A 13552-nucleotide genomic window follows, 5' to 3' on the forward strand; every position below is an offset into this window, starting at 1 on the left:
TCATGAGACCTCCCCGCATCTCCCAGGCCAGAATTACACCACATGTCTAGACTGATCACTGGCAAGGGGACTAGGATTACATGGTGGGCTTAGATCAGTTATGATTCACCCCAGGGGCTGGGGAGAGGGGGAGACAGCCACCCTCTCTTAAAATAATTAAGCCACAATATTTAATGACTGTGCTCGTCTGTATAAACAAGAAAGACAGAACTGCCTGACCACTTGTCTGGAGGTGTGTGGGAGAAGGGGGGGTGGGGAAGAGCCCTCACTGGTTCTCAGGGGAACTAGAGTTGGCTCCGTTACATCCCTGGCGGTAAAGAGAACTTTCCAAGGCTGTGGAAAGGAGCTCCAGGAAGCTGCTCACTGTGAAGGCAACCCACTCATTTATTTTGGCTGAAAGGAGAGGGAAGGGTAGTTTGTTCTCAGTGAGCTCTCAGGAGACAGTCCCAGCAGCTTTGGTAGAGGCTGTGACTTAGACACAGGTAGGAGATGGCTGCCTGACCGTGAGGGCACAGATACCCAGGCTGCCCTCTGTTACCCTCCTCCCACCCCCCGACCCATTCACACTCACTCATGGATTCCTGGGCTCGGCTATGGAGTCTCTGTCAAGCCCTGGGAGGAGAGCTTTGCACAGCAGAGCAGTTAGACACTTTGTGTCTTCTCTGTCACCTCCAGGGAGCCCCACCGGGAAAGGGCTGGTTGGGGTCCATCCTCAAGCCAGTTCTGTTCTTGCACTGACACCAGAGATTCCCTGCGGAGAACTTCCACTGAGCGCCAGCGCTATTTCCAGCCTTGAGACCTGTGTTCAAGCCATTTCTGTTTTTTAAGTTTATACAGATGGGAAGAGCCATCGAATTCACATGATTATTAGATACTTTTTATTCAGGTAATATTTACCTTCAAAACTCCTACTCCTGAAATTTCTGTTTACTCTTTTCTATTCCTTAAAAATAAAAGGCAACTTGCCTAATTTGTTATGGTACCAGCATTGAAACACTGCATGGAACTTGTTACCACAAATGAAAATATAATCTAAACAGGAGCCAGGAATAGCATATTTGCCAAACAAAAATGTCTGAAATGCTTCTACTGTTCTTTGTTCTTCATTTTTTATCTGTATTATTAGTTATTTTTGCTTATTATCTGTACATAATACTCCCATATGCTGCTAATGTGTTTGTAAATGAAGTCTCGAGAAGCATAGGAGATGAAATTTATCTATAGGTTATAACTGATTTGCAGTTTCATTATTCAGTGTTACAGACACTGTGTCTCAGAATCACTATATCCTAGCTATCTTCAGGAGTAAAGGTAAAATAGAGCAGAATTTAAAGTGAAGAAAAGTTGCCTTTATTTTCATCCCTGTGGCAGACGGTGTTGGGGCTCCACCCATGTCCCCTGGCCAATTAGCATTTCCTGTACCTGGACCCAGCCTCCACCTGCGGCAGGGGCAGTTCTGCCTGAGGCCTCCCTGGCTGTCAGGGCCTCTGTGCTCCAGTGGGGTGGAGAGCGGGGGAGTTGATACTCCCAGGAGCAGCCTGAGTCAGTGGATGAGGGAGTCGGTCCCCGCCCCTCGGGCAGAGGAGCCCAGAGGTGTGTTCTATGCCTGCCCCTAGGGTTCCTCCACAGTTAAGCCCCAATTGCCCACAGTTGTAACTGGCTTGATAACAGGCCCTTGAATGGCTCCCCTCCCTTCACCTCACTTTCCTACCCCTCTTCTTACTGCCCAGATTGATTACCTGCCTCAAATCCTGTCTCAGGGTTTGCTTCCTGGGGACCCCAAACTAAGAGGGTCCTCTAGAGCAGAGCATGGCTCGATACATTATCTTTTACAATGTAGTTATATATAGCTCAAATGCTTTTTTCTGATTAAAAATTGGGATAGATAAATGGCGGGGGGTGGGGGGGGATGCAGGGGGTGGAAGGAAGGAAGGAGTGTTTTGTGAACCTGCCAGGTTTTTAGATATTTTAAGAAATACCCCTCCCTGTAACATTTTCATTCTTCATTCCATAATGTATACCGTGGTTGTGTGTGTGTCTGTGCATGAGTTACTCTAAAGAAGGATATATAGATATTGAAATTCTCAAGCAGTTTTCTTTTTTTGAAAAGTCACCTGCTTATTAACTTTCGTAGCCTATTCAGGTAATGCAAATATAGCTGTCCCTCTACTGGCGATTGGTTTATACAGGGCGAATTGTAAAGAACGATAAATTCATTTCTTTTGCTACTTGGAATCCACCTGCGGAGAAGGCAATTCAGCTTACTACAAAGTAGTTTCCGTGTGCAAAAGTGAATGTCCTGGGGCTCTAGTCTATAGATTTTGCATTTTTCCTCTTCTCAAAGGAGAGTTAGGGGTCCTCACCCCATCCCCAGCCCTATTATTGCATTTATTGTGAAGTTGTTCAACTATTTTTGTACTTGTTGGCCTTCCCCATGAGACTGAGCTTTCTTGGAGGGCAGGAGTTTTATCTTTTTCATCTTTCTATCCCCAGAACATGACGCTGTGTTTGGCATACCGAAGGCAGTCAATAGATGGTGAAATAACAGAAATGTGGAACTATCGATGTGAAGGTATTTGGCAGTGGCTGCCTGGCACCTTGCGTGGAGTCTGAAGTCGGGCTCAGCAGAAGGATTTTGCTCCTTAGTTGCTGGTGTCTGCCATGGGCACCTGAGGCTTGCTGTCCCTGCACTGTATGGTGATGTCATCTGAGCTCCGTCTGTGTCCAAAAACGGCAACATGCCTGTGATCAGGGGTGGAGAGGAAAAGACCAGATGAATCAGAGTTTGTGCCCTGAAACAAGGTGGGATCAGGGATTTAATTGTTAAAAACAAAGGCAGGGCTTCCCTGGTGGCTCAGTGGTTGAGAATCTGCCTGCCAATGCAGGGGACACGGGTTCGAGCCCTGGTCTGGGAAGATCCCACGTGCCGCGGAGCAACTAAGCCCGTGAGCCACAACTACTGAGCCTGCGCGTCTGGAGCCTGTGCTCCGCACCAAGAGAGGCCGCGATAGTGAGAGGCCCGCGCACCGCGATGAAGAGCGGCCCCCACTTGCCGCAACTGGAGAAAGCCCTCGCACAGAAACGAAGACCCAACACAGCCATAAATAAATAAATAAATAAATAAATAAATAAATAAATAAAATAAAAAAACAAACAAACAAAAAAACAAAGGCAGCTCATAGATTATGGCGTATGATGACGATCCATAAAATAATATTATCCTTTTCTCTGGCCACAGACATTAAAAATGTTTCTGAATTGCTGAAAGAAGGAAAAACAACTGAAATAAAATAAAATTCCATCCGTAGTGTACTCTCCACTAACACCTACAATGTTTTTTCAGCTACTCCTTTAGGTGCCTTTAGTTCCCGGCTTTCCCATCTTTTATTAATGTGCCACTTTTTGGAACAAATATCACTCTGCCATTTTTTCACATCCCTTTACGTTTTAAAGTTATATGTCATATTAAAGGGGATTAATTAACTTTTAGAAGGATGTTTTTCCACTCTCATGATACTTCTACCCATAAAAGGCCCTGAATCCCTCAGAAGATCCTAAGTTTTAAGACTCAAATAAATGAATAAAAATTAACCTAAATGAGTCAAATTTTTGGAGGTTCAGTTTTCATTATCCCAAAGTGAGTGCTTCACGGGAACATCTCACGGTGCTTCTGTGATGCATAATCGCGCGCGTCAGGGCTCTAGACGCAGGTATGAGTAGCCGCCCTCTGCACGGTTGAGGCAGAAGGGGATTTATTCTGAACACAGATGGCTCTCACAGCTGCGGGAGGCTGCGGGGCAGGGGAGGGTAAATTTCCAGGAATGTCAGCCTGGAATTGGCCCACTGCCACTGCCCCCAGGCCCACGCTCTTTCTTAGGACACCTGTATTAGCGAAGGAGGTCCTGTGCCTGCCCTGTCCTTCCACACAGCTCACACCCAAGGCAAGGTCCCGGCTTGGTCCACCTGACTGGCAGAACCTAGGTCCCACACTGGCACCCCAACTCAAGGCAGGTGGGAGATGGAGGAATTGTTGTTGTCTGTCTGTTTTTATCTAGAGAAGGCAGGACCCACAGCCCAAGGGTCTACTACAATGTAGGGAGGCTGTCTAAAGACACTGGGCAGCCACGAATGACAGATTTCTGCTATGATACTGTCTCGTGAAAATAGCAGGCAAATTGTCTAAACTGGCCTCTAGTGTTAAAAATATGTGTAGCAAAAAGATGTGAAGGAAGTACACAAGATTGTTACTGCTGATGATCTCTGTAGTGGATTGTGGACTATGTTTTGTTTTCAAATTTTTCTGTAATAAAACTATATTTCCTTGTAAATTAGAAAAAAAAATGAGAGCTGACCATTTAATAAAGGATTAGTTAAAATAATTGCAGCCTTGCTAGATGGATGAAAATTCTTACCTTGGAAGTTCTGAGCAGATTTAATAATCTGTTAAACAGGTGACTATTGAAATTTTTAAAAAGCAAAAATATTACTGTCTTATTTAAGCTGCAGTTAAAATCTGTTTCCTGTGGATTTGCCCTCAGTGGCTGCAGTAGCTGCTGATCAAATTAGAGAGTCACGGCAGCTTAAATCAGGAGGGCCTCAGACATCACTTACCCTAACTTTGTAGCACCCAGCTTGATTTGAAGTTTTAGAAAATACAAACATAGTCATATACACACATTTATGCACACTGCTCTGTTTACTATCTGTCTTCCTCAGGAGACCCAAGGGCAAGGGTGACAAATTCTCAGAGCCCACTACACCACTACACACACAGCACTCCTCACTGAGATTCCAGAACTCTTAGGCCCCTTGGTTTACTTGCCCCTTGAAGACCTTTCTTTCACTCCTACCCCTTGCTGGACACAAGGAAATGTGAGGTTCCTGCTTTGGAAATATAGCAGGGCTTCTGCTCTGGGGCTCTTCTCCCCATCTGGGAGTTCTGTCCCCCAGGACACGGCCTGGGGGACATGAACTATTTTCAAGGGCTCAGCAGTGCCTAATGTTCTTACCTCCCCTCCATCTGGTCCCGAGGGTCTCTCTCACATCGGGCAGGGAGGACACTCACGCCACTGGTCAGGTGCTCCTTCAGATCTTTTCTCTTTGGCCTTGGTCTCTCCTTTGGAAAATCAAAAGCCAGGGATTTGACTCATATTCTCTGTAGTTTGTGATGTCATGTTTTTCCTGAGGCAGCCTATGCGGCTTGTTCAATGGGAAATATGTGAAAGACTACAGGGAAATTTGGGGAAAATAACCCTGAACTTCTCAAAGATATCATCTGCCCCAATTGTATGGAAGGTGGGCCAGTTTGAAGGGAATGAAATTAGCTATAGTTATCCCAAATTTCCAGTCACTCTCCAAAGTTTGTCAGTTCACTACTGATTCTAGAAAGAAACATGCCACTTGGGAAAGAGAACAGAAAGTTTGCAAAATGAGTGAGTCTGAAGGGGTGCCTGTTTTTGCAGCTGCTAAAAAGTTTCTCCTGAACAGCTGAAGTTCTGATAAAGTAAATATCTGTCCTATTACTTAGGAGAGGGTGACAGGCTGAGTGTCACTGAGCCAGGGACAAGCTTCCTTGACTTGGTCAGTTTCTGCGCTCTGCTCGGCTGATAAGGCTCTCACATTATGTGACACGCAATGAGAGTTTCCTCTATCAGTTTTAGGTAAGAAAGGTGGAATATCTCCACATCTGCCAGAGGTGATTATATTAGATATCACCTGTCTTGATAGCCTTACCTTCGTCTGCTAAGCTGTGGGCAAATGAGATTTTATGCCTTATCATCAGGCTGCCAGACGGGGCTCAGGTAACTGTATGTAAAATCTCATGCCCTGTTGCACAATAGTTGATGTTTGCAAGAAAAAATAAGTATCTTAAATCTTTCAATAGCATTTGTTCCTTCACAGCAAGAGAATATTGCAAGTTTGTGTGAGACTTTATATCGCCGTGCTATATAAATTAACCACTGTGACTTTTACAACTGCACGTTGGCTGGGGTGCAGTAAGTACTGGAAAAGTACCATGAAGATGTCATTTGGCTTGCAGCTTTGTCATTTTTAGAAGTTACAGGAAAACAGCCGCGTCTGTCATTTCAAGCTCCTTTATTATACCAAGCAGTTTGAGACGCCACTCTTAATAACATGAGGTCATTTTTAACCAAATTCTTGCTAGAACATTCTCTCTATAGAACACGTTACCAAGCAAGAATTTCTCCAGAATCCACTCCATTATCAAGTAGGGGCCTGGTAGGGCGTTCAAGACCTAACAGAACCAATGTGATGGCCCCTGTCCAGTGTTATTGGGGCTGGTCCTTGGTTACATAAGGGAAACATTTTAAAATGAAATGACATAACTAAAACGTTTACATCAACTTAAAACATATCGTTGTACATTTTCTCTCATTTTTGTTGTGCAGCCAACATCTGATGTCCTCTAATGAGAGGTCACTTCATCTTTTTTTGCATAAACTTACCCATGTTAAGATGATTAAGTTTTCCAAGTTTACCTTCTTTAAAGTAGAATGAGGATTTAGCAATCTCAGTTCAGAATGCTAGATTTTTACATTTTTAAACCAACGTTTTAGAACTGTCTTATCAATTACTTCTTTAACAGCATTTTTTTTTTTTTTTTGCAACTTGTCATTATTAAGCTTCGTGGTAAGCATTTGACTTAGTTTTCCTAGCAGAGACAACACTCACTCACCCTTCATCAGTTTGTCATATTTAAGTCACAGATTTACAATACTGGGCACAAGTGGCATAAACAAGTTTGGGAATAGACGCTATGACTTGGGTAAACACCTCAACTGGAACGTGGTCCAGAGAGCACCTGCTGGCCACCACGTCCCCAACACAAAGGTGGCCATTGGCATCTGTTAGAAAGGACTGCAGAGCTCTGGTTAATCTAGGATTTGGTTAAAGGGCCTTTAATTAAGAGAGCTTCTACTATAAATACATTTTCATTAATATGCATAGGTAGTTACTCTTAAATAACATTACTGCAAAATGTCTTCTAGTACAGGTCCTGCAGAACTTAATGAACAGCTAAAGCTCACTTATAATCAGTGGAATCTGTCTGCATACATAATTGGTGCTCTAAAGTGCTTCTCCCGGCAATCTGTTTACACCGTGGCACTGTAATTGGTTTGGTCATCAGTCTGTTTCTTTCTGTAGATGGGAAGAGATAATGTTTTGGTCCACTCCTCATTAGTTATCACAATTTTTAAATTAATAATTTGGAGATGTAATGAGCTCTTGTTCCATTTATACATGCTTGAATACCTCTGTCAATGTTTTTAGATTTTTTTTTCTCCTAAATACTGGTAGCAATAAAGTATGATATGCCAAGGATAGTTTTAAAAAGAAAATAAGTAGATATTGATTGTGCTGATATTAAGTTGATAGATTTGGAAAATTTTAGAGCTGAGAGACAGAGAGAAGCATGTGTATTTATACACACATGCAGAGGCAGAGAGAGAGTCATAGAGGAAAAGAGAGAGTCAAAAAGAGAAGAAGACAGATGAAGAGAGACAGAGTAACAGATTTTATAATTATATTATATTCACACACACACACACACACACACACACACACACACACATATATATATGTTGAGGGAGAGAGACAGAGACATAGAGATACCAAGATAGGAATAGTGAGAGAAATAGAAAAGCAGACAGAAACAGGAAAACAGATAAGTAGAGACAGAAAACACACAAAGAGACAGAAAAAGACAGAAACAGAGATGCCTGAGAGAGGCAAGGAGAAACAGAGACACCTAGAGGCTGAGGAAGAGCTGCTTCAGCCACACCACTCAAGATTAGCCCTGTCTCTGCCCCGTGTGACCAAAGTAGGGCTGCAGGTGTGGAGGGCACTGCCAGGACAGAGGCAGACCCAGGGTGCCCAGGAGTCACCGGTGATATCAGACCTCTGAGTAGGTCACAGCCTGGGCATTAATTAGATGGTACTGCACCACTGTTCATATCTATTAAACGTGTTTTTTAGTTCTAAATGTATTAAAAAAATTATTTTTTTGGCTGCAGAAAGGTCCTGAAGGAAATCTCTATTGGAGAACTCAATCCAAATGAGACTGTGCAGGCCACTTTGGAGGCCCAGCTCCTTTCCAAGCTGGACCACCCAGCCATTGTCAAGTTCCATGAGAGCTTTGTGGAGCAAGATAATTTCTGCATTATCACAGAGTACTGTGAGGTGAGACTCTCCTTCTCTTTTTGAAATCTTAATAAAAATATATTTCATAGGGCTTCCCTGGAGGCGCAGTGGTTAAGAATCTGCCTGCCAATGCAGGGGACATGGATTCGAGCCCTGGCCCAGGAAGATCCCGCATGCCGTGGAGCAGCTAAGCCCGTGCACCACAACTACTGAGCCTGCGCTCTAGAGCCCGCGAGCCACAACTACTGAGCCCGCGTGCCACAACTACTGAAGCCTGCATGCCTAGAGCCTGTGCTCCGCAACAAGGGAAGCCACCGCAATGAGAAGCCCGTGCACTGCAATGAAGAGTAGCCCCCACTCGCCGCAACTAGAGAAAGCCTGCGCGCAGCAACAAAGACCCAATGCAGCCAAAGATAAATAAAATAAATAAATTAAAAAAAAAATATATATATTTCATAGTAAAAAGCTGTCTGTAAAGAGACATCTCAGAAGTTTAATTATCCAACCACAAGGTGAACTATAAATACCTGGGATGTTGTGTCTTGCTGCTAAGAGTGATCATCTCTATGTAACTGACAAACTTGTTTCTGATGAAGGGTTTCTCTTTCTTGGAAAACTCAGAGTGAATGTATTTTAAGGAGGAATTGCTGCAGAAAAACGATCCAGCATATTTTTTTTTGGTGTGTGTGTGTGTGTGGGTGCATTCTCCAAGCCTCCGACAACGGTTCGATTATTAGATGGACATTTAAATGCCGTAACAGAGGCCTGGACAGAGCAGAGGGACACCTCCTGAGTCCTGGGTTCTAGCTCTGTGGTTCATTTTCCCCAATGGACACTTGGAAATGGGAATATGGCTCATTTCCCCCATGAAAATCCTTCATATTAACTGATTTGTGATTTATGGCTTCAGGTATTTGCAGTTTTCCCTGCCATTCCATGTTCTCCTCAAGTGATAATAGCTGTGCATTTTACTGAGCCCAAGTGAACATGAAGCTGCTGAGAAAGGTGCCGGGTGGAGGGGGCTTGGGGCTGACAAGGTGCAGCATATGTGGGTCTGGGCGGTCACTCCTGAGAGGCTAGGGAGAGGGGAGTTACAGGGGTTGGGTCAGAAGGAGAATATCCAAACATGACCTTGCTCAGACACTATCTCCCAGAACATTCTGAGAGCTAGTGTTAGCCAAATGTACCTTGGGAGAACCTGGTTCTATTCATAGTTTAGAATGTATTCAGTTCATCACCTGGGTGTTGCTGGGGCCCAAGAGAAATGACACTGGGAAGAAAGAAGATGCTCTTTAGAGGGGGAGGCAGGCCTGTTTGGGTCAGAGGGTGCTGGGTGTCTGAGGTGCGGAAAAGAAGAGGAAGGAGGAGAAGCAAATCAGAAGGAGTAAAGATAGCAACAAAAACCAGCCTCGCTGTGCTTTACATGGTAGCTGATGTGTCATCCAAAATGAAACCAGTAGCAAAGTTAGAATATCTGAAAATTTGATATCATCCAGGTCTTGGCTGTTTCCCTTCAGGACAGTCTCCCTGGCACAGCCTTGCTGGGAGTTTCCCCATCCAGTCTTGCCCCTCCTCTGCTTGAAGGAGAAGTGGGGGAAGAAAAGAAAAAGAACCAGGACATTTGGGTGCTTATTTCTCCTTCATCCAACAGATTGTTAAGAAAATCAGTAAAATGATGAGGTCCATGGGTAAGAACAGCTGCTCCGGCAATTATGTCACCGATCTATGCAAAACCCAGGGATTTACAAATATAGCTACACTATGATCCATCAGCTATAATTTAATCATTTTCTTCTTTTTGCCCCATTCGGTTAATAAACAATCTTATGTGGGAAGCAACTGACTCCTATTGCTTATGCCTATTACCGCTACCTCTGCTGCTGCTCTCGGCACACTGAATTTTCCAAAGAGACTCTCACTCTTCACTGTAGTGAGGACTGTCCAGTGGAACTTTGTGTGATGATGGTAATACTCTATATCTGTGCTGTCCAATATGGTAGTTGCTTGTCACATACGACCCTTTAGCACCTGATGAAATATGGCTAGTATGGTTGACGAGCTGGATGTTAAACTTTATTTAATTTTAATTACTTTAAATGTAAATAACCATGTGTAGCTGGTGGCTACGATATTGAACAGAGCTAGATGATAAGCTATAACTTTTTCTCCTTATATTAATTTTTAATTATTAATTTTCATGTAATTTTAATCTACTAGAAAAGTTACAGAACACAGTGAACTCCCATATACACTTCGCCCAGATTTACCAATTGTTATTTTTTCACATTTGCTTTATTATTCTATTTATTCTTTCTATCTATCTATCTATCTATCTATCTATCTATCTATCTATCTATGTATTTTTTCCTGAACCACTTGAGAGTAAGTTGCAGACATGATGCCCCTTTGTCCTAAATCCTCCTGTGAGTGTTTTCTAAGGCCAAGGACATTTCCTTAACATACCTACAGTACGAAGATCAAAATCAGGAAATTGACATCGATGCAATGCTGGTATGTAATCCAGTGGTTCTCAGTGTGTGATCCCAGACCAGCAGCATCAGCATCATTTGGGATCTTTACTTAGAGATACAGATTGTTAGCTTCCACCACAGCCACAGTGAATTAGAAATTCTGGGGGTGGGATCTGGCTATCTGTGTTTTGACAAGCCCACCAGGTGAGGCTGAAGCACACTGCAGTTTGAGAACCACACATCTAATCCACAATTCACACTCAAATTGAGCCCATTTGTCCCAGTTATGTCTTTAGAAAGGACATTTCTATAAGAATGTCTTTTTCTCGTGCAGGATCCAATCCAGGATCATCTGTATTACTTTTTTTTTTTTTTTAACATCTTTATTGAAGTATAATTGCCTTACAATGGTGTGTTAGCTTCTGCTTTATAACAAAGTGAATCAGTTATACATATACAATATGTTCCCATTTCTCTTCCCTCTTGCATCTCCCTCCCTCCCACCCTCCCCATCCCACTCCTCTAGGTGGTCACAAAGCACCGAGCTGATCTCCCTGTGCTATGCGGCTGCTTCCCACTAGTTATCTATTTTACATTTGGTAGTGTATATATGTCCATGACACTCTCTTACCCTGTCACATCTCACCCCACCCCCTCCCCATATCCTCAAGTCCATTCTCTAGTAGGTCTGTGTCTTTATTCCCGTCTTGCCACTAGGTTCTTCATGGCCTTTTTTTTTTTTTTTTTTTCCCTTAGATTCCGTATATATGTGTTAGCATACTGTATTTGTTTTTCTCTTTCTGACTTACTTCACTCTGTATGACAGACTCTAACTCCATCCACCTCATTACAAATACCTCCATTTCATTTCTTTTTATGGCTGAGTAATATTCCATTGTATATATGTGCCACATCTTCTTTATCCATTCATCCAATGATGGACATTTAGGTTGCTTCCATGTCCTGGCTATTGTAAATAGAGCTGCAATGAACATTTTGGTACATGACTCTTTTTGACCTATGGTTTTCTCAGGGTATATGCCCAGTAGTGGGATTGCTGGGTCGTATGGTAGTTCTATTTGTAGTTTTTTAAGGAACCTCCATACTGTTCTCCATAGTGGCTGTATCAATTTACATTCCCACCAACAGTGCAAGAGTGTTCCCTTTCCTCCACACCCTCTCCAGCATTTATTGTTTCTAGATTTTTTGATGATGGCCATTCTGACCGGTGTGAGATGATATCTCATTGTAGTTTTGATTTGCATTTCTCTAATGATTAATGATGTTGAGCATTCTTTCATGTGTCTGTAGGCCATCTGTATATCTTCTTTGGAGAAATGTCTATTTAGGTCTTCGGCCCATTTTTGGATTGGGTTGTTCGTTTTTTTGTTATTGAGCTGCATGAGCTGCTTGTAAATCTTGGAGATTAATCCTTTGTCAGTTGCTTCATTTGCAAATATTTTCTCCCATTCTGATGGTTGTCTTTTGGTCTTGTTTATGGTTTCCTTTGCTGTGCAAAAGCTTTTAAGTTTCATTAGGTCCCATTTGTTTATTTGTGTTCTTATTTCCATTTCTCTGGGAGCTGGGTCAAAAAGAATCTTGCTGTGATGTATGTCATAGAGTGTTCTGCCTATGTTTTCCTCTAAGAGTTTGATAGTGTCTGGCCTTACACTTAGGTCTTTAATCCATTTTGAGTTTATTTTTGTGCATGTATTACTTTTTAAATGCTGGCGGTTTCCACGGGCTGAGCTGCTCCTCACAACCGGGGGCATTGCCATGGTGACGGCCGCTGGCCGGGGAGCAGCTGCTGGGCTTCCCTATTCCACCTGCTGAGCTGTCAGGACGCGCTTCCCTGAGGAATGACGTGTGGGGGTCGCTAGTTCTCCCTGCTAACCGAGATATTTCTCACCATGAGCTTAACTCACACAAGCCTGGCATTATCCTTTTATTGAGGTAAAATAATAATATTGGAAATGGCAGATGGCCAGACTTGCACCTAACAGAAAAATGTTATCACCATTGAAATAGCTGGGTTTTTTAATCCCCAAGTTCCCTCTTCTGTAATTTAATTTGGGGCCTTGCAAGATTGAAATACACACATATAAATGCATTCACGAGGCCGCTATGTCCACCACCCAACCCTTTGGACACATCACATCAGATTATGAGTGTAAAAAGCAAATTACCCAATTCTCACAACTTCTTGTCAAGATCTAACCAAATCTTTGATGGGGAATAGTACCCAAACTACCAAACTGACAGACTGTTTCAGGTATTGGTGCCTTCCATTCTCCTCCAGCCAGGGAAATGGGACAACTTGCTGTCCCCTGTCCCTCCTCCACAGTTTCCCACCTCTTCATCTGTGCCCTTTCAGAATGTCCTTCCTCCTGGCCCCATGTTTTCAGTTCCCACCCATCCTCCCAGGCCCGCTGAAATGTCACCCACTCTACAAAGATTCCTATAATCTCCTGGCTGGAAAGCACTCCTCACCCGATCCCCTACTCTCATCGCATTTCAACTCGGTGACACGCAGCACATTATACATAGTATCATCCATCTCAGATCAGACTCTCAGCGTGTGGGATTGATCTTTTTCTGATTCATTTTTGCATCGCATCATGAACCCATGTAATGAGACACAATAGTACTCAGGAAATGTCTTTTCTTTTGACGAATTCTTTACCACTTGCTTCCAGCTGCCTCTCACCTTACTTCTGTCAAATGCTGATGGTAAAATTTTGGATCCTTCTATCTGTCGTATATGTTGAAAGCACTTTGTCAGAAAGCAGGGAAGGTTGGACTTGTCTGTTTCCTGCACTGTGATATTAACATAGCTAAATAAAAATTATATCAATATAGTTGTAGTGCTTAACCTTGGCTGCACACTGGAATCACCTGAAAAGCTTTCAAAACTCCTG

At 43.1% G+C, this 13552-nt stretch overlaps 1 protein-coding gene across 1 annotated transcript in view; it reads left to right on the forward strand.

Annotated features, from left to right (window-relative positions):
- NEK11 (NIMA related kinase 11) overlaps positions 1–13552 on the forward strand; it is a 306979-nt gene that overhangs the window by 45013 nt on the left and 248414 nt on the right. The window contains 1 exon segment of the mRNA XM_082459368.1: positions 8037–8202. Within this exon segment, the coding sequence (XP_082315494.1) occupies positions 8037–8202 (166 nt within the window).

Source organism: Balaenoptera physalus, assembly GCF_965194825.1.
Source record: "Balaenoptera physalus genome assembly, chromosome: 4".
NCBI lineage: Eukaryota > Metazoa > Chordata > Mammalia > Artiodactyla > Balaenopteridae > Balaenoptera > Balaenoptera physalus.